The sequence below is a fragment of the Equus przewalskii genome, chromosome 3 (assembly GCF_037783145.1).
Source record: "Equus przewalskii isolate Varuska chromosome 3, EquPr2, whole genome shotgun sequence".
NCBI classification, from domain to species: domain Eukaryota; kingdom Metazoa; phylum Chordata; class Mammalia; order Perissodactyla; family Equidae; genus Equus; species Equus przewalskii.
Genome location: NC_091833.1, coordinates 115,151,358 through 115,171,394, shown reverse-complemented (window position 1 = coordinate 115,171,394; position 20,037 = coordinate 115,151,358). Strand labels below are relative to the sequence as shown.

At 58.4% G+C, this 20,037-nt stretch overlaps 2 protein-coding genes across 3 annotated transcripts in view; one reads left to right on the top strand and one right to left on the bottom strand.

Annotated features, from left to right (window-relative positions):
* Positions 1-20,037, bottom strand: part of SORCS2 (sortilin related VPS10 domain containing receptor 2) — a 485,786-nt gene that overhangs the window by 270,179 nt on the left and 195,570 nt on the right. The window lies entirely within an intron of this gene.
* On the top strand, positions 787-3,625 carry PSAPL1 (prosaposin like 1). The gene has a single exon (XM_008524654.2). It carries the CDS (start codon positions 1,039-1,041, stop codon positions 2,596-2,598), a length of 1,560 nt encoding a protein of 519 aa, XP_008522876.1. The 5' UTR covers positions 787-1,038; the 3' UTR covers positions 2,599-3,625.

The following is a 20,037-nucleotide window of genomic DNA, read 5'->3' as shown; positions in this document are numbered from 1 at the left end:
ATCGGAGCGAGGGCACCACCTGAGGGGCTCACACCCAGCAAGGCATGCAGGCAGCCCAGGGGGAGCCCCCTACCACAGGGCCCCTGACCCACCCACCCCTGGGAAATCAGGCCAAAGGCGGGCCAGCTCCAGAATTCTCTATTTCATGAGCAGGATCCAACTCTGGACAGCCATGTGCACCTGTCCAGCGCTGATCCTGCCGGTCGTGCCTGAGAGCTCTTCTGAAAACAAAGGAAGAAAAATAAGATAACAAATGACACCAGAATGAAACAAACCCTTTCACGTATGTGTACTTTCAACCCACACCTTCATAGTGACTGTGGACCAGCCCAGGCTTGGCCAAGCTTCCAGAAGGAAGAAACTGGGCCCAGGAACCATTTGCTAGTGGCTTTCCCGTAGGCGGCTTGTCCTGGAAGGTGGATGGGTGCTCTCATCCCAGATGAAGACAGGACGCTCCACAAAGCCACCGCCCCAAGATGGCACAGCCGGCCAGGGCCAGAGGCAGGAGCAGAGCCCGCCAGGCACCCACTGTAAGGCCAATGCAGAAAACAGCAGCTTCAGCGGTTGGCTAGTCATTAAATTCACTTAATCTGCTAGCAAAACAGGATAGAATGTATTTACGTACCTCCCAGAGGGCGGCAGAAATTCCGCCAGGGTCTCATATTCTAGGAGGGGACCCAGCCAGGCCAACAAGTCAGGAGGGTCAGTGAGCCCTGGAGGCGGGCAGGAGGACTTCCCAGGAAATGGGTCTTTGCCTTGCGCTTCCTTCAAATACAAGCTGGGTTTTGCAAGACGAGTGTCTCCAGGGAGGAGGGAGGAATGGTGCAGTAGGCAGAGGGCACTCGAGAGCAGAGGCAAGGAAGCCAAAGGACCCAGAGCGGAGGCTTGTGTTGTGTGTGGAGCCAGGTTATGAGTCAGGCCGGGAGGCGGCCCAGGGTGGGGCACCCTGGTGCAAAGGCTCAGGGCCAGGCGAGCATGCGGGGTTTATAGCAGCAGCCAGGCTGACAGGCACATCGGAGCACTGAGGCACCAGGCAGCATGCTCCTGGCCCTGCTTCCCCTGCTCGGCTTCCTGGGCGCCACCCTGACCAGCCCCGTCTCTGTCCCCCAGGAGTGTGCAAAGGGTCCAGCAGTGTGGTGTCAGGACCTGCAGGCAGCAACAAGGTGCGGGGCCGTGGGGCACTGCCAAAGTGCCATCTGGAGCAAGCCCACTGCCAAGACCCTGCCCTGCGACGTGTGCCTGGACGTGGCTGCTGCCTCCAGCCATGGGCTGAACCCCGACGCCACAGAGACCGACATCCTGGCCTTGATGATAAAGACCTGTGAGTGGCTCCCCAGCCAGGCGTCTTCAGCCCAATGCAAGGGGATGGTGGACGCCCATCACTCTATCATCCTGAGCATGCTTGGCGGGGCCCCAGCACAGCTGTGTGCCGCGCTCACCCTCTGCCAGCCGCTACCAAGGCACCCGGCCAGCCCGGGGCCGCTCTCGGAGGAGGACATATCTGAAGTGGTGGCCCCATTCATGGCCAATGGGCCCCTCAGCTTCCACCCTCCACAGATTGCAGGGGACGCTGTGTGCCAGGACTGTGTCCAGCTGGTCACCCAGCTCCAGGTTGCTGTTGGGTCCAACCTGTCCCACTTGGCAGAAACGATCACACAGGAGCAGTGTGAGTCCCTGGGGCCGGGCCTGGCCCTCCTCTGCAAGAACTACATCCGCCAGTTTTTTGCCCCCACTGAGCAGACGCTGAGGCTCGCCCCCCCGAAGGAGATCTGCAGGAAGCGGGGCTTCTGTGAGGAGCTGAGGGAACCCGCCCTCCTGGCTCACACGGCAGCTGGGCACGATGACATCCCCTCCCTGGAGCCGGTGTCCCCAAGGAAGAAGAGCGAGATCCAGATGAAATCCGGCCTGACCTGTGAGGTGTGTCTGGAAGTGGTCCAGGAGCTGGACCAGTGGCTGGAATCCAACAGCACGGAGACCGTGATCAGACACACCCTGGAGCGTGTGTGTTCGAAGATGCCGGCTCCCATAGTCCAGCAGTGCGTCATCCTGGTGGACACCTACAGCCCCTCCTTGGTGCAGCTCGTGGCCAGTGTCGCCCCAGAAAAGGTATGCAAGGCCATCCGGCTGTGCAGGAGCCAGAGGCGGGCCCGGGCAGTCCACGAGGACCTGGCAACCGTGCCATCCCCAGTGCTGGGCCAGGAAAACAGGGTCAGCTTCTGCAATGGGTGCAAGAGGCTGTTCGGCGTGTCTGCCCGCAACCTGGAGCGTAAGAGCACCAAGCGCAACATCCTGATGGCCTTCCAGGGCGGCTGTAGCATCCTGCCGCTGACCTACATGATCCAGTGCAAACGCTTTGTCACCGAGTACGAGCCCGTGCTCGTGGAGAGCCTCATGGAAATGATGGACCCCGAGGCCCTGTGCATGAAGATGGGTGCCTGCCACGCCCCCAGGACCCCGTTGCTGGGCACGGACCAGTGCGTCATGGGGCCCAACTTCTGGTGCAAGAGCTGGGAGGCAGCCGAGCTGTGCGGTGCTGTGGAACACTGCCAGCGGCACATGTGGAAAGTGACACCCTTCCGCGCTGGAGAGCACGCGTGATCATGACCACCAGAGACCCATGTCCCCCAGGAGGCCCTTATCTCCTTGAATCCCACAGGGACCCTACGAGGTGGGCGCTCTCCCCATCCCCCCCACAGGTGAGAAAGTGAGGCTCCGGGTGGGGAGGCTGGGAAGAGCCGAGCTGAAGTCCTGACGACCCCACAGAGCTCTGTCCTAACGACTATGCCACGCGGCTGTACTCCTGCGAGCGCCTCTGATGGACTGGAACAAACTGATGTGTGCCACCCATCCCAGCCGACCGCCCCTTAGTCTCATCGCTGCGATGTTGCTGATGGGGTGGTGGGGCAGCCGGCAGTGGCCTTGGTGCCCCCGTGATGAATAGCCCAGCTGTGAGCTAGGCTGGGGTCCTGGCCGGGGGAAGCAATGGTGGGGGCAGAGGGTAGCTGAGAGGGGCTGTTACCGATGGGGGCCGATCCGTCTTGTCAAACAGCTGGGGAACGGGGCCTGATCCACAGCTACCGTCACTTGCTCAGGCCAGAGCTTCTCCACCGGGGTTTCTGAGGCTGGTCCCAAAGGTATGAGTGTCTGTGGACCATTTTGGGGAGGAGGCTGGGGCTTTGACAACATCTCCAAGGGGTGCTGGGGCTTCAGAGCAATCCTTCCAATGCCTCTGCCCGTTGTGGGGACCCCTCCTTGCACTCCAGATTCTTGGCCACCCTGGGAATAGGCGGGAGGAAGGCCTGTGCTGTGCTCTAAATGAGGAGACAACGTGAGGGGTAAGAGCCCACTGGGACAGCCCAGGGGTCTGGAGCGGGTGCCGGGGGCTGTGGAGCAGCGTGTGCGAGGGGGAGCAGGTCCCTTCACCTGTCGGAGCCTCCGTCTCCTGATCTGTAGAATAGGCGTGACCATACCTGCTTGTGGGGATGTTGAGACAATTCAAGGAGACATCCAGAGCCTCTTCCCCAGAAACCAGCATCCCTCGGTCTGCTGGGACCAGCAAAGCCCATCGCAGGGTTCCCCGAAGAATCGGGCTGTGCAAGGACTGAATAAACGCAGGCTCTCCGGATGGAGTGTGCTGTGTGCTCACTCCCGGGAGCTGCCGTGGCGCCTGCCCCCGACCCCTGGCCGCCCGGGGCCCCTCCTGCGGGCAGCCCTCCTGGGGGCTCTCGGCCTAGTTCAGGCACCCGCTGTGGTTCCTCTCATGCTATGCTGTCATCATCCGTCTCCCTGGCACAGCAGGGGTCCTTTGGGGACAGCCACAGGACGTGACCCCTCTGTGTCTCATGCCTGGCACAGGGCCAGCACACAGGAGGTGCTCAAACTTTTGTGGGACACACACACACATGTATTTCACACGAGTCCTGGCCTGGTGAGGCCTGGTGGTCACCCTCAGACGAATTCCTCTGGAACAAGAGAAGTGCCCAGGCCTGGGCTGGCAGGAGCCGAGGGGGAGCTCTTTTGCGAGAAGCTGCGCCTGAGCTCTCAGGCAAGTGTCCTGGGCCCCGGCCAATGCCCCAGGAAGACAGGCCTGCTTGGCCTGAGTTTCTGGACTCCTCATTGCTGGCACCTGTTGGCTGGGCAGGCGTGGGCCCACCGGTCAGCCCTGCCCAAGATTAGGATGGCAAGGAGTGGGCAATCGTGCCCACCCACCGACCTGAGGGCCCGGACACGGCCGCAGGAAGGCAGCTCGTTGTCAGATTCCAAAACACAGGTGCTTGCCTCTGATGGCCTGTGCGTGGGCCACGGCCTCTAGGAATGGCCCTAGAGGCTGCCGGTCCACCAGCAGGTGTCCCCACCTGGGGCCCGAGGCTCACTGCTCTGGGGCAGGACGGAGCTCTGGCCCCTGCCCTGGCCCAAGGGGGACACCTGCTGGCGCTGTGTGCCAGGTCATAGGTTCCTGGGACGTCACTAGTCACACACAACCAGGGGCCCACCCAGGCAGAGCTGAGACGTTATCCCAGACCCTCCGGCCGGGAGCTTGTCCAGCTTCCCCTGCCCACAGCGACTGCAGCAGGAGGGGCGGGGTCTCCACACATCCTTTCCCTCTGCCCACCCCGCTCCCAGGCCTGGGACCCACTGCTCCCACTGACCCAGTGCAGGCTGGACCACACGTAAGCCCATCCAACACGCCCATGCATGGTGATCGCCCGTGACGGGCAGGCCGTGGAGCACACCTGGCCATGACCCCACAGCTCCAGCTCCAGCGCCAGCCTGGGCCTGGGGACCTAGTCCCAGCTCCGTGCACCCCACCCCTCCACCAGGCGCTCGGCCACACGCGAGGCCTCCCTCTCTTATGTTATCACCCTCCTCCCCCTCCCAAGAGCCCACACAGACACCGCGGTGCCTGGATCCCCCGGGTTAGGGTTAGGGTTAAGAGGCAGCGCTCTGCCCCAATGAGCGAGGCAGCTTCCTCCCGGGCCGCCCAGGAGGATGGACACCGTCCCTCACCAGGCAGGTACTCGGTGCCCTCCAGATGCCGTAGCGACTTAGAGGCCCCAGATCCTCCAGAAACCCCGCAAACGGGCCCTCATGCTTTCCCATCAAATCGAGGGTAAACGGGTCTGGCGGTGGAGAGGGATTTGGTTGTTTCCTGTTCGTTTGAGACTTTTCTTAGAAGAAAAGTGACATATTGGTAGGAACATCGAACCAAATGAGAAGACGTAATTTATGCAAACTCGGGCTCTTCCAAAACACCTGGAACAGTAGTCCAGGCAGACAGCTTGAGTCCCGGGTCCAGGAAGACCCAAGCAGCCTGCTCGCTCCTCTCCCTGGACTCTCTCTTTTACCTCCAGGCATGAAATTCAAATCATACCCCTCATGCTGGGAGGGGAGCCTGGCAGCTTCCCAAGCCCACGTGAGCACCACGGGAACAAGGGCAGCGACCACTGGTCACCAAGGAGGGTTTCCCACCTGCCCCGGCCCAGTTCCTCCCCAGAGCTCCGCCTGGCTTCACTCCTCGCCCTCCACAGCCACCATGAGGCAGGCACCATTATCATTCCATTTCCCTGAGGCAGAAACAGAAAACAGAGAGGTTCAGTAACTGGCCCAAAGTCACACAGCCAGCAAGCGATGGAGCCAGGAGTCCAGCCCAGGCAGGATGAGGCTCCGAGGCCTGTGCTCCTGATCCTCACACTCGCTGCACCTGAGGCCGGAGTTCAAGTCCTGAGTCCACCATTCCACGGCTTCTGCCTCAGTTTCCCCATTCCTAAATGGGACAATCCCCACATTCCAGGGTCCTCGCGGGACTGATGATGACGTGCGGGACGGGCCAGCTCGATGCACGTGCAGTCAGGGAGGGGGCTCTCCTTAGACACCGGTCTCTCTTCCGGCACCTGCAGCCTGGCTCTGAAAATGTGCTCTGGCTGCTTCCTTCATGCCGATCGTGCCCCGAAGACGCTGAGACTTTGCGGTCGGACCTGGCCGGTTGACTTTCCCCGGGTGGCTCCACTGCTCTCAGCTGCTGTTTTTCTTATCATCTCCCTCATCAAATTCCTTTTGGATTAGAAAACTGGAGGGTGGGAAAATTAGCTGACTGCTGATGCTGAAGCCGTGGGAGACCCTGCGGGGGCTGGGAGGCCCAGCCGCGGGGGCCCCGCCCGCCGAGGTCTCCACCAGGGAACAGAGGGCATCAGGGAAGCGCACGCTCGCTCCCGCGGATGCTCATCACGTCACCATCTTCCCCAGACCTCTAGGCCTTGGTGGACGGCTGGCACATCGCTTTGTGCACACCCTCACATCTGCACAGACGGCTTTGTGCAAAGCCCCAAGTCAGGGCCAGGCCAATCCCAACCCTGCCAAGGCAGGCGTGATGAAACGGGCAAGCCCTCACATTCTGTTTCAGCCTCAGTCTCCACACCTGTGAAATGGCCCCAGCAACCCCAAAAACAACTCCTGGAGTGGAAGCACTTAGAAACCAGCCCCTGGCTCACTCGGACTAGTGCAGTAGGCACTCACTGGGGTCCTGCCCCGCTCCTCTTCCCCAGTCTGTCTCCATTGCCGCCACCCAGTCCTCTCGGAGGCTCGCTCCTCCCTGCAGAACTTTGCCCCCACGTCCCTCCCAGGGAGGTCAGGTCAGGTTTGGTCCCCGCCCGACACCTCCACCCCTGCTCCTGGCTTCTCTGTCTCTCCATTAGCCGCTGGCACTGTGGGACACTCTCTTGATGTCACCTGTTTATCTCGTTTGTGGTCTGTCCCCTCTGGTGTACTGTGAACTCCAGGAGGGCAGGTCCTCACTGTCTTCCCATCTCCTGGGACAGAGCCCGCTTAGAACGGGGCTCTGCGAGTGTTTATCAGATGAATTAGTGGACACCGGCTCTGTGTGACGTCATCTTCAGCCTAAACCTCCCTCTGGTCTGCCCTTCGAGGGCAGGACCATCCAGGCTGGACGTCTCCACGGGGTCAGATGTTTGTGAGAAGTCCAAGCCACGCTGGGCCTCCTAGGTATAAAATACGGCCACTCCATCCCCCAGTGAATGAAGCGAATGGGTTCTGCTAGTGTCTCCTGCCTCCTCAGGGATGCTGTGCAGGCGAGCGCACCCTCCAGGCCTGGGTGGAGCCATGGCCGGATGGGCTGCATCCTGGGGACCCACAGTCACACCTGGCCTGGGCCTGCTGTGCACAGCTTTCCTCCCCAAACAGCCCTCCAAGCAGACCCTCCGTGAGTGAACGCTTGTCCCTCTCTGCCAGCATCTGTACCGCCCACGATGGTCAGCTGTCAAAGGCAGCATCGCCCAGTCCCTGAATCGTGGGCGCAATCCAGCTCCTGCCCACCCCCACCTTCCCAACTAGGGTGCTCTGGCCCAACCGGCCCCCACAGGAGCTCGGGGGGCGGGGTGGGCAGAGTGGGCAGGAGGCCAGGACCCCGCCTCACGTCACCTTCTTTCTGCTTCACTCACTTACGGATCCTCAAACCCTGGTGAGGACGGGACGTTAGAGACACCCAGCCCAGCACACTCATGGACGTGCCAAACCTCTGTGGCCCAGAGAGGGAACCCTGCTGTGGGGTTCAGGCCCCCAGCCCAAGCTAGATTGCATTTAGGGTCTGGCTCCAACGCAAGGGATGGGGAGAAGCACAGCCCCATTCGATCACTCAGGCCTGAGCAAGAGGCCCCTCAGTAGAGCCTCATACACCCTACACGATATGGTCACCCGTAACACTCCCCTCGAGACTTGGACTGTGCTGGAATTGTCCTCAGGACATCTAGAACTCTCCAAAGCCAGGCTCTAGCTGGGGAGGCCATGCTGGAGGCAGCCAGTATCAGAGGCTCATTACACGGATCACGCTGGGCCCAGGAATGGCCCCACCTCCCCAGCTCCTGTCACCACGGAGACCTTCCTTGTCCAGATGCCCAGCTTCCACGGCCCGCCCCAGGAAGGCTGCCCGCATTGCCCTGTTGCTCTGAAACCCCCCAGATTCATTGTGTCCCCACTGTCATTGGGGGCTGGGCCTGATTCGGCATGATGGGACATTTCTGGAGCAGACAGCGACTCTTGGGAGGCACGCAGCAGAGCAGAGAGAGCGCAGGTCCTGAGGAAGGGCACGTCCCAGCCTGGCTTTGCCACTCATAGCTGTGTGCCCTTGGGCAAGTTAGTGAACAACTCTGAGCCCCAGTTGCCCTGTGAGTATAGTGTGGATAACAGGCCCCCTCCTACGGGATCTGTGGGAAGGTTAGTGAGGTCACCGCGTCCGAGCCCCCGGGGCTGGCACACCCACGCTGCCCAACATTTGTCAGCCCTTCAAGCTGATGCCAGCCTCCTCCCTGAACCGACCCTCTGCGGCCTCCTGCAGCTCGGAGAACACTGGAAACCGGCCCAGGCCCACCGCCCACATGGCCTGAGGTCACCAGATTGGCCTGAAAGAGACTGTTGGTCAGGTGACCACAGGCGGCCTGTCCTGGATCGTCCCATCATCGCCTGCCTGCTGAGTCAAATCTAAATTCTGAGCTGACTGGGAGAATCTGAGAGACACGGGGTGGGGGCTAGAGGGAAGGAGGAGCGGGGTAATGGAGGGAGGGAGAGAAAGAGGAGAGAGTGAAAAAGGAGACACGAGGAATCTTGCCTTCGCTGATGAAGTATTTCCGAGTTTTCCCTCCAGAAAGTGGCATCATGGCACTTTGCAAACACAAGCTCCCCTCGGGGAAGCGGTGTGTGCTGCGAAGTTCCCTTCAGGAGCTAGATGCGACCCCTGGCCAGTCAGGCCAGCGCAGCCATCCGGGCTCTCCACCCGGCTCAGGGCCACCAGCCAGCCTCAGGAGCGAGCTGTTTGCTTGCAAATGTGGGAAAAGACGTCTCGGGAACAGCAGACCTCAACCCAGAGGGTTGTCGCTAAGATTCGCACATGCCCTGGCCCTCAACCGTCCGTACTGGGTCTGCACCCGGCAGAGGCCGCAGCGAGATTCTCCCTCGGGGAGAAGACGAGACGACTGACAAGCTGTGGAGACTGAAACCACAAAAGTCTCTGTTCCCGAGGCCATGGGGAAAGGGCCAAGGGGCTCCCCCTCTGGAGGCCTAGGCGCCGGGCCTGACCCTACAGGGCTGGACCACCCCCTGTCCGTGCCTCAGTTTCCCTTCTGTAACGGGAAGAGGGTGGACTAGATAGGGACACAGCACAAACAGCCCCAGGGCCCAGGGGTCGTGGACAATGGTCAAACCCAGGCCCTTTCTAGGGGGCAGCGTGGTGGCCCCGGGAGAATGCGGACCACGGCCCCCCCTCCCTTCCATTCCTCCAGAGGTCAGGACCCCCGGCAGCTCATGGGAGATCGAGAGATTCCTGAATGCTGACAGCTCAGTGACACTGTTTTAAAGTCCTCTTCTGGCCAATCCAAACAGGCCTGAGATGGGGCCTGGCCCACGGGCCACCAGCAGGACCTCTATGGCTTGAGTCCCTGCTGGACCGCTGCGGGCCCAGGCCAGGTCGTGGCGACCATTTCATGCCTCAGAAGCCTAGGGTGTTTCTTTCTGATTCCTCCCCAAGCCCAGGAAGGGGCCGGAATCCCTGTGGAGCCAGGCTCCCGATCGGGAGGAGTTACGGATCAGGGAGCCATCTATTCAGGGCAATGGGAGTGGCACAAAGTAAGAGAGAGTGTCCCCACTCCCAGACCAGTTTCTCAGGTGGACCTTGCCCCAGGGAGGGATGAGAGTAGGAAAGACGCACAGCTGAAAGGGAGAGAGGCGCCTCCCACAGGCTGTCTGGTTTAAATGTCACCGATGCTGATGGAGATGGAGAGAAGCTGAGGCCACTCAGGCCAGTCCTGCGGGACTCCGCAGCCAACGGCCACTCCACAGCCACCGAGGGACAGGGATGGGGGGCATGGGGAAAAATTGAAAATGCAAGGCTCTTGCATCACCGTGTGGACTCCAGGCGGTTTTAGTTTAGAAGAATCTGACACTCTGGCATGTGAATGAAGGAAGGAGGCAGGAGAGGGTCACGGCAGCCCTGGGAATCCCGCCCCACGGGTCTCAACTTCACCTGCCCACGTATCCCCCAGCAGCCAGGCCCTAAGCCAGCCCACAAACGGGGCCAAGGTCAGGGGACGGCGGGTCTGTTCCACCCTCCTGCTGATGCCACACTCCCCATGGGGAAACAGCGCCCCGGACAGCTCTCCTGGGAGAGTATCCATGCCTCCAGGAGGTGGGAGCGATAGGCCTTTCCGGGCCTCTGTCTCCCCACTTAGTTCAGAGGGCTGTGTAGACGAGGATTTTACAGCCAAGAGGCAGAGCTAGCATCCACACTGGGCAGACAAAGACAGCGAGGCCGAGAGGCAAAGGGACATCCCGGGGTCGCATGGCGCACAGGCCTGGATGTCCCGGATGTCCTGAAGGCAGGGAGCTCTCCAACCCCAACTCATCCTTGGCACTCTCGCTGTCAAAGGGTTTTTGGAAAAGAGATGCAATTATTACCCCATGTTCAGAGGAACCAGAGGCCCAGTCTGCCCCCACGACCTCCTCCTCACACCCAACCAGGAGAAACGGGGGAGCCAGGGCTACCGAGAGCCAAGGTTCCTGGGAAAAGCCGGCAACGTGCCGTCTGCTCTGCTGGGCCAGCAGCATCCTCCCAGCCGCTGTTCGTAGACCTGCAAACTCCTAGGAGGCTGGAGGACTCTGGAATCTTCCTAAACAATGGTGTGCGGGCGGCAGCAGGCACCAGCTCACCTCAGCTGGCTGGAGCTGATGGGGCACAGCTCCTCCCCGCTCTCATGGTGGGGGCTTGAAATTGGCCACAGTGGGAGGGTTTACACCACAGACGCTGGCAAGCACTACAAAGCAGGGCTTTTTCCTGGCGTGCTGCTTGTTAAACATTTACCAGCACACCACTGTTCCTAAAGCTCCAGAATCCAGGGAGCTGAAGAAAGTCTTACACCCCCTGAGATGCCCACCAGGCAGCCTGGGCCTCCCTGAGCACCGACTCTGCCGGAAGTCACGCCGGGTGCCGGGTGAGCGGGGTGCTCGTCCCAGGCAGGAAGCAGACCTGCCCCCCAGAGCGGCTCACAGGCCAGCCCGACAAAACCTCCAGTCTCTCCGCTTTCAACCCCACAAGAAGACCTACTGTGTGCCAGGCACTGTTCTAGGCACTGGGACACAAGAACGAACCACACAGGCAAGGATGCTGCTCCCTTGAGCCTGTGGCCTAACGGCGTGGACAGACAAGTCATATCTTAGAAAACTATACTAATGTTTAGAAACGAAAATTTCACCAAAGTAGCATCATTACAAAGAATGCATTTAAATCCTGAGAGATGATGATAAATGCAGCAAAGAGCTGATAGCCGGTAGTGTGGCGTCCAGCGGGAAGGGCTACCTGAGGTGGGCAGTCAGGGATGGTGGCTCTGAGGAGGTGGCGTTAAGCTGACCTCTGACTAATTGGAGCCTGGCACGTCACCCAGGAGAGAGACGAGGGCAGCACCGACCATCATCCAGGTGGGGACAGGAGATGGTGACAGAGCCTCCGGACCCCTCGAGGGCCGGGACTGTGGCAGAGTCACTCGGCTGTCTCCAGTGTCCAGTGCGGAGAGATGCTGTGGAGACCACATTCGCTGCACAGAGGACGCAGGCCCGATTCGGTGGTCCACCCCCGCCACTCCGCGTCACCAAGGGCAACGACGCTGCTGTAGAGGGATGACGATGATGTCACAGCCCACGCCTCCTGATGCTCCTGTGAGCCAGGCGCTGGGTTGCATGTTCCACCCATCACCTCACTGGACCCAACAACCCAGGCCATACTACTATCCCCATTTTACAGATGGGGTAACCTGGGCTCAGAGAGGGGAAATGACTGCCCTGAGGCCACACAGCTAAAGAGACAGAACCAGGACTGGAACTCATCTCCAGTCTGAAGGCCGGCGCTCTCAGCCCCTTCTTGTGCTGTCTTCAGGAAAAGAGAGAAAGTGATGGAGTAGCTGTGAGAACAGGCGATCTCTTGGGAAACACGTGACAAGGTGGCACAGGGCCCCAGCGCCCCCCACACGCCTTCAGCCAACAGCCTGCATGGGGCCCGGCAGGATCTTGAATACCGCGCGAGCCAGGGAAGGGGCAGAGCAGAGGTAGGGCCCCCAAGCTCAAGGGAACTGGAACCGGCCTGACGCTCCCTGTCCAGGAGGAGAGCGAGGCTGACAGCAGTGATGCTAAAGGCATGCCGGGAGCCAGCCCCTCCCCTGGTGGGCGGGTGGCTCGGGCCGCAGACCCACTTCAGCTCTGTTTGGGTGGTGGGGTACAACAGATGACAGACGGGGTCTGAGAAGAGGCCCCAGGACCACGTGACTCTGACCCCCCTGCACCCTCCCACAGATGCTCACGCGTGGCCTCAGAGGCCTCTCTTTCTCTGGCACCTGGGCCCTGCACCTCCTCCCCAACAAGGCTCACACAGTCTCCGATACGCGCGGTGTCCACGGCCACCAGTCCCCATGAGAGACTCCACCGCAGAAAGGTCATCCCTGGGTGGAGTCCCAGATCCCAGCCCCTGCTGGCCTCTGCGCCCCGCCGCGCACTCAACGTCCAGCACACTCTGTGTCTCAGCCTCCCCCCCGCCCCCCAGGACTTTGCACGGGTCCCGTTCTGTCTGAAATCTTCCACTCACTGGGGTCCACTCTGAGGTCCCGGGCAGCCAGGCTAACCCTAGTCCAGCTCTGCTCCCTCGGGGCACTCCCAGGCACTCCCCCCACGAGGGACAGCCCCCCTGTCACCATGCTGGCATCGCTCCGCTAGAACGTCAGCCCCAGGGAGCAGCGGCCGGGTCTCTCTCCTTCGACGCTGAATCCCCAGGTCTAGGAGGGAAGCTGGGATGGCCCAGTGCTCAGGGAAACTTGCTGAAGGACGGAAGGGAGGAGCGACAATGTCTCAGAGGGGTAAGGGCTTCCGCTGATGGCGCCCGCAGAGCACCCAGTACGTGCTTCATACATGTCTGACTATGTGAAACTGCCCTAAGCTCAGCTTCTCCGGGGTCCTTCCAACCCCCTACTCACTTATTCCGACGTGCCTGTGCTCTCAGCTGCAGATGCACCGAGCCCCAGAGCCCCCGAGCCCCCATCCTTCCCCAGGGCCCTTCTCCACTGGCGCCTCTGCCCCAAGGCTGGCTCCGGGGTCTGCTCCCGCTCACTCCCACTGAACTGCAAGGGCCAGTGTTCTCTGAGTCCTCCAGGACTGGGAGTGGCCTGAGGGCAGGGACCACAGGGAGCAGAGGTCAGGAGCAGTGACGGAGGTCACACCCGAGAAGAGCAGGCTCCTCGCACAGCGCCCCCCAGTCCTGTTGCCCCTCCTCTGCAGAGCTCTGGGAGGAACAGGCCCCTTCTCAGGAGGGCAAACGGGCTCAGAAACAGCGAGGGACTTCCCTCAGGTCACCCATAAATAGCAGAGCTAGGGGTCATCGGCCTGGTGGCCTAGTGGCTAAGTTCGTGCGCTTTGGCGGCCTGGGGTTCACAGGTTCATATCCCCGGTGCGGACCTAGTACCACTTGTCAAGCCATGCAGTGGTGGCATCCCACATAAAATAGAGGAAGATGGGCATGGACATTACCTCAGGGCCAATCTTCCTCACCAAAAAATAAATAAATAAAATAAATGGCAGAGCTGGGACACCCAGAGTAGGTGCCTATAATTCTCCCAAATATAACAAACCATAGTTTTTACCCCAAAATAACATTCATAGCACAATAAAAACAGCTACGCGTCTTGGTCCCCTGTGCCTAGCGAACTTCACCAAGAGAAGACGGCATCCCGGCCGCAGCCCACTTCTGCAGCGAGGAACCGGGGCTCAGGGGACCGCACCGGCTGACGACCAGCCGCGGGGACCCTCGGTGGCGCTCAGTCGTGGTGCCTCCTGGGTGCTGCTGGCCCCGTAAACAGGTTTATGGCTCCATGCTTCAAAGCACACTCAGGCGAGGTTTATTACCCGATAGAAAACAAAGACAGCTTTCCCGTGCGTCTCCCACGCGGGGAGCTGTATTAAAATGCCGCCAGTCTCCAGGGTGGAGTGGGACCTGACCGCGAAGGGCAGGAGACCCAGCTCGAGTCTTCCGAGGCGGCAGGGAAGACGGGAGGGGCACAGGACATGAATCGGGGAGAATGTAACATTTGGGGTCCCCCAGACTCAGCCCCTCCCAGGAGCCACAGGGGATGGGACTCTGCTCTCAGTGGATCCTGGGGGCGAGGAGGAACGAGGCCGCCAAGCAGCCTGTGGGTAGCTCTTCCCCCCTCCACGCTCCGCTTTGCCCGTTGGCCTAAATTGTGCCTCCCAACACCCTGGGATTGCGTCCTCACTGTTCCCTCCGCACGCTCAGCCATGTGCTTGCTTGATCCATAAACCCAAGCATAGCTCCCCACGGCCTATAGGACAGAGTTCGATCCTCCTGGGCTGACACACAAAGCCTCCTTGGTCCAACTCCGGCTGGACTCACCAGCACTCTCCCACCATCCTCTGTCCACCTCACATTTTAGCCACTCCAAGCTTCTCAGGATTCCTCCCACACCAGCTGGTTCATGCATCTGTGCTTCTGCACATAATGTTTCCTCCGTCTAGAATGCTTTTCCCTGCTTGTCTGCCTGGAAAACTCCTATTCATCCTTCAAAGCCCAGTTCAGACATCACCTCCCCTGAAATGCCCAATTTCCCTCTCCTTTGGGTTCCTCAGCACCAGATGTGGGTCCCCATCAGTCTCTTCCTCTCTGACAAGGTTGGCATCTCATTCATGGCCAATCCTAAGACCTGGCAAAGTGTCAGCACAAAGAGGCGTCTCAAGAAACGCTTACGGAATTCGACTATCTGAAAAAGTGTCTTAACATCTCGTGTTCGATCTTGGCACCCCGGTCAGGCCTTCAATTGACCAAAGACACGGCAACAAACTAAAGGCCACCATCTCTGGAAGCCTTCAGGCTCTGCATGGTCAACAGAATAGCGGACCCACAAACGTGGCCACATCCCAAAGCCCGGGGCTTGTTCATGTGTCACCTACGGGAAAAGGGGACTTGGCTGATGTGAGCAAGTTAAGAACTGTGACATGGAATATTATCCTGGATTATCTGAACGAACCCAGTTTAACCTCAAGGGTCCTTAAAAGGGGGAGCTTTTCCAAACTGTGGTCAGAGAAAGAGACGGAAGACAAAAGAAGAGGCAGGAGAAGCAACACTGCTGGCCTTGAAGACGGAGGAGGGGCCACGAGCCAAGGAAAGCAGGCGGCTCCCGAACCTGGAAAAGGCCAGGAGCAGAACTTGCCCAGAGTCTCAGGAAAGGAACCCGGCCTGTCCACACCTTGACTTAGCCTGTGGGACCCACAACAGACTTCCGCCCTCCAGAACGAAGCGCTAATAATTTCGTGTTGTCTTAAGCCACTAAGTTTGTGGTGAATTGTTTCAGCAGCCAGAGAAAATGAACGCACCCTGTGTCCCAGCCTGACTGCTGACGATGGGCTTCTCCCAACCCTGGGCATTTCCCGGCCTCTGTACCACTGCCCCACTGCTCCCATTGCCTAGATTGCCTTCCCTTGCTCCACCTGCTCTTCTCAGCCTGGTGAACTTCTATTCATCCTTCAGAACCCATTTCCAAGGTTCCTCTTACAGGACCCTGTCCCAGCATGCCCTGGGGTAGGCCAGGGCACCACACCCTCAGCGGCTCAGCCGTGCCTCACAGCGCACACATCGTAGGGCGCCGTCTTAGATTCTCTCTTCTCCCACAGGTTGGCACAATCGGGAATGGCAAGTGCCCGGGTTCTGTTCATTCTGAATCTCTGATGTCTGGAGCACGCCTGACACATGGCAGGACCTCTGGAAGCCACTGTAAACGACGGGCTGGGGGTGGTCAATGGCGGAGGCCTCCATCCACTCCCGGGATTCATACAACAGCGGGTGCACCCCCATCCTGCAGCCGCAGTCTCTCCCTTAGCTGCAGGTGACTCGCACCAGGAGAGGAGGTGGATCTCCTCGCATTTATCTCCTTTCCTCTTGCCTGAGTGGCTCTGTAACTTCCCCGCTCCCCAGCACCATCAGTGACAGGCTCAGAGACAAACCCTCCACACACCTCGAGATCTAGATGCCCGGGAAGCTGATGCACAAGAGAAAAGGTCTGTGCTCCAGAATGTATCCTGAGAAAACGATCAGAGAGGGGGCAACGTACATACAAGGCCGTTCAGCACGGCTTCCTTCACATCAGCGAAAACCGAAAATGACACGGATGTCTGAAACAAGGACTGGGTTAAATAAATAACACCTCCTCCAGCGAGAGCGCATGAGGCGGCCGCTGAAAATAGTGGTTTGAAAATACTTGGGCGCATAGGAAAATGTTGAACACATAATATTAAATTGGGATCCAGTATTTATAAAACATGTATTTATTTGCATCATAAAAAGACTGGTGAGAATATTCCTCCCGAACACTAACAGTGGTGATCTCATAAGGTGGGTTAGCATGGGGGGGTGCTTTTACACCTCATTTATTTCATAGTTTCCAAAATTTCTATGATACTCATGTAATATAGTTTTTTTGTTTTGTTTTGTTTTAAAGATTTTATTTTTTTCCTTTTTCTCCCCAAAGCCCCCGATACATAGTTGTATATCCTTCGTTGTGGGTCCTTCTAGTTGTGGCATGTGGGACGCTGCCTCAGCATGGTTTGATGAGCAGTGCCATGTCCGCACCCAGGATTCGAACCAACGAAACACTGGGCCGCCTGCAGCGCAGCGCCGAGAACTTAACCACTCGGCCACGGGGCCAGCCCCCTCATGTAATACAGTTTTTAAAAAGAAGGTGTGTTTTAGGGAGAATTTTCTGGAGAGGAGTTTAGCAATGCCCTTATCAAGAACATCTCTAAAAAGGGTTAATGCGCTTTACGTCTTCCTGTTTTGGGGACTGCTGCCGAGGACCGGGGGGTACAGAGGCCCACAAGGGGATCCCCTGCCAATGGCGGGGTCGGGGCAGAACTGTAGTGTCCGAAGAACCAACAATTTGGTTCTCAGCTAAATGCAGGCCTGAGCATCAGACCATCACCTCTAAATTCACAGGCTGCCCTCCCCACTGGGCATCTGTCTCCCATTTCTCAAAAAAGCATCTGAGATGATGATATGGATGGGAAGCCGTGCTGTCAGAATGCCCAGGGTTGCCTGCGTGGGCTGGGCCGGCATCATCTCTGCGAGAGAAACCAGATCCCCCTGCAAACAGGCAGAAGCTGAATTCAGAACAAACGCTCCGCTCAGGGCGGAAGCCGCCAGGGCTGTTTGGAAGAGCCAGGAGCCCGAGGACTCTCTGCTCGGGTCAGTTTCTACCTGAGAACTCCTCCAGAGCCTCGGGGTGGACTTTCCGGCCTGCAGCAATGGGGTCGGAGGAGCAGGATGCAGGGAACCACAGGCGGCACACAGCACGTGTGTGAGTGGAGGTGGGACTTTGCTCCCTGGGGGGGTGTCCCACACAGGAAGCCAGGACCGTGGCCTGACGAGGACGGTGAAGCCAGGATGCGCCCACCACCTGCCAAGGTCAGCAGCTGTGCTTCTGCAATGCAGCCTTGGGTTACAGAAGGGTTCTTGGTATCTCTGCACATGGATTTGACAAAGCTTTGTGGGACGGATGCTGGGGGTGGTGAAGACGAGCACATCAGAGAAGCCACTGTAGCCATAGCAACACAAAAGGTACTGGGTAGGGAGAGATGCCCTGGAAGAGAGGGACTCTGTGATGCCGGAGGACCAGGGCTGGATCTTCTTCCAGAAAGTCTTCCCTGACTACCACTTCCTCTGCTCACCAGAGAGGGGCTGGCTAGTGCTTCCCTGGTTCTCTCAGCCCCATCACAGTGTGGATTACGTGCCATCATCATAGGTCATTTGCTTATCTGTACCTCTTACTAAACTCCGAGACTTGGGGGTCATTTATCATAGTTTACTCAAACCCAGAGCCTAGATGGATGGATGGAGCTCAGATGGATGGATGCATAGGTGGATAGATGGATGGATGATGGATGATGGATGGATGGATGATGAATGATGAATGGGTGGCTGGGGGATGGATGGATGGGGGATGGATGGATGGATGGATGAGCGGATAGATGGATAGGTGGATGGATGGATGGATGATGGATGGATGGATGGATGACGAATGACGAATGGGTGGCTAGGGGATGGATGGTGGATGGATGGATAGGTGGATGGATGAATAAATGGATAATGGATGGATGATAGCTGATGAATGGGTGGATAGGGAATGGATGGATGGGTAGATGGATGGATGGATGAGTGGATAGCTAGGAGGTGGATGGGTGGATGGATGAGTGGGAGAGACTGAGGGAAGACGGGAAGGGGAAAGGGAAGGGGGAAAGGGAGGAAGGTGAGTGGGCAGAGAAGAAAGTCGCTGCAGCGACAGGAAGCGGTCCTTGGAGCACGGGACAGAGGGAGCCAGGACCTGAGGAAGGGCAGGTATTGGAGTCAAGATGGAGGGAGAAGAGGCTTGGGGGCTGGGGACACTGAGAGATGTCCTCAAACTGCCTGTGACCTCCCAGCAGCCCAGATCTCATCCCCCAGCGTTTCCCAGGCCCCTCAAGGCCTCAGAGCCTGACCCCGTCAAACTGTTGCTTCAAATTGAATTATTTATTGGATAGACTCAAACCCCGGAAGCTTTTAAGTCAGCGCCTCTCTCGATCCCCGTCTGCTCCAAGTCTTGTTTAAATCAAACTCAGATCTCCATGCGATGTTAAAGCAAACACAGAGTGAGGCTGGCCGTGGAGGGAGGCGGCGGCTGGGGAGAAGCCAGCCGGACGCTTTAAGGTAATGGGCTGAGGAAGGAAGTGGAAGCGGACCTCTGACACCTACTAAGCGCCGAGCGTTTTACAGGCATCGTCTGTTGTCATCTTCACAACAACCTGCGAGGTGTGTGCTCAGGCTCGTTGCGCGGACGAGGCCTGGGAGGTCACGGAGCAGGGAAGTTACCAAGCCAGAACTGAAACCCAGATCTGTGGTGCACGGACCACGCAGCAGCCTGGCCCACAGAGGAGCCCCAGCGCCTGCAACAGCCTACGGGAAAAGCTCATGACGGTCGGGGACTTTCTCTCTCAAGTCCCCGCTCTTGCTGGGCCGCCAGAGGGCAAAGCATGTCGTCTCTTCCATTTCCATCTGGGAAGTGCGGCTGTGAGCCCTCGGCATTTTCCAGCTATAAGACCCCTATTAGCACAACAGTCCTCTGTTGGTCCTGACGTTCGGGCCACTGAGGGGCACGCTGTGATGCACCCACTGGGGCTGCCCCTTGGCTCATGAAACGCTCTGCACACGGCTGGGCTCTGTCCGTCTCACCCTCAGGACGGTTGAGCTGTTCGGACATCCCCACCTGTGTGGTCATCGCCTCCATGGAGAAGGACTTGATGCTTCTTTACATTAGTGAATGTCCAGAGGGGCTGTGCATGGCCTTGGTCTGATGGCTCAAATTCCTCACACGCCACATTTGCAGCACACAACACTGAAATTCCACATATTAAAAAGTGGAGAGAGAGGGAGACACGATAGCAACATAGACCCAAATCTGATGTTAAATAGAGTGGTGGAGAACCCAGCAACATCATAGGCAAACAGAAGCAATCTGAAAATCTCAAATGCCAGCTCCGCTGGAATACAAAGTGTACAAAAGAGAGTTTCCCAAAGTTTGTTGCATGGAGAACCAATCCCAGGAAATGCTCAGTGGAACAAAAATAAACATACTTCAATATTAAAAGTTATAAATAGGGGCCAGCCTGGTGGCTGAGTGGTTAAGTTCTCGCGCTCTGGTTTGGCGGCCCAAGGTTTCGCCAGTACGGATCCCGGGCGCAGACGACACCATTCAGCAGGCCACGCTGAGGCGGCATCCCACATGCCACAACTAGAAGGACCTACAACTAAATAGTATACAACTATGTCTGGGGGGATTGGGGGAGAAAAAGCAGGAGAAAAAAAAAAGATTGGCAACCATTGTTAGCTTAGGGGCTTCTTTTTAAAAAAGAAAGAAGTTATAAATAAAATTAAATTAAGCAAACAAAAATTAAATCAAAATT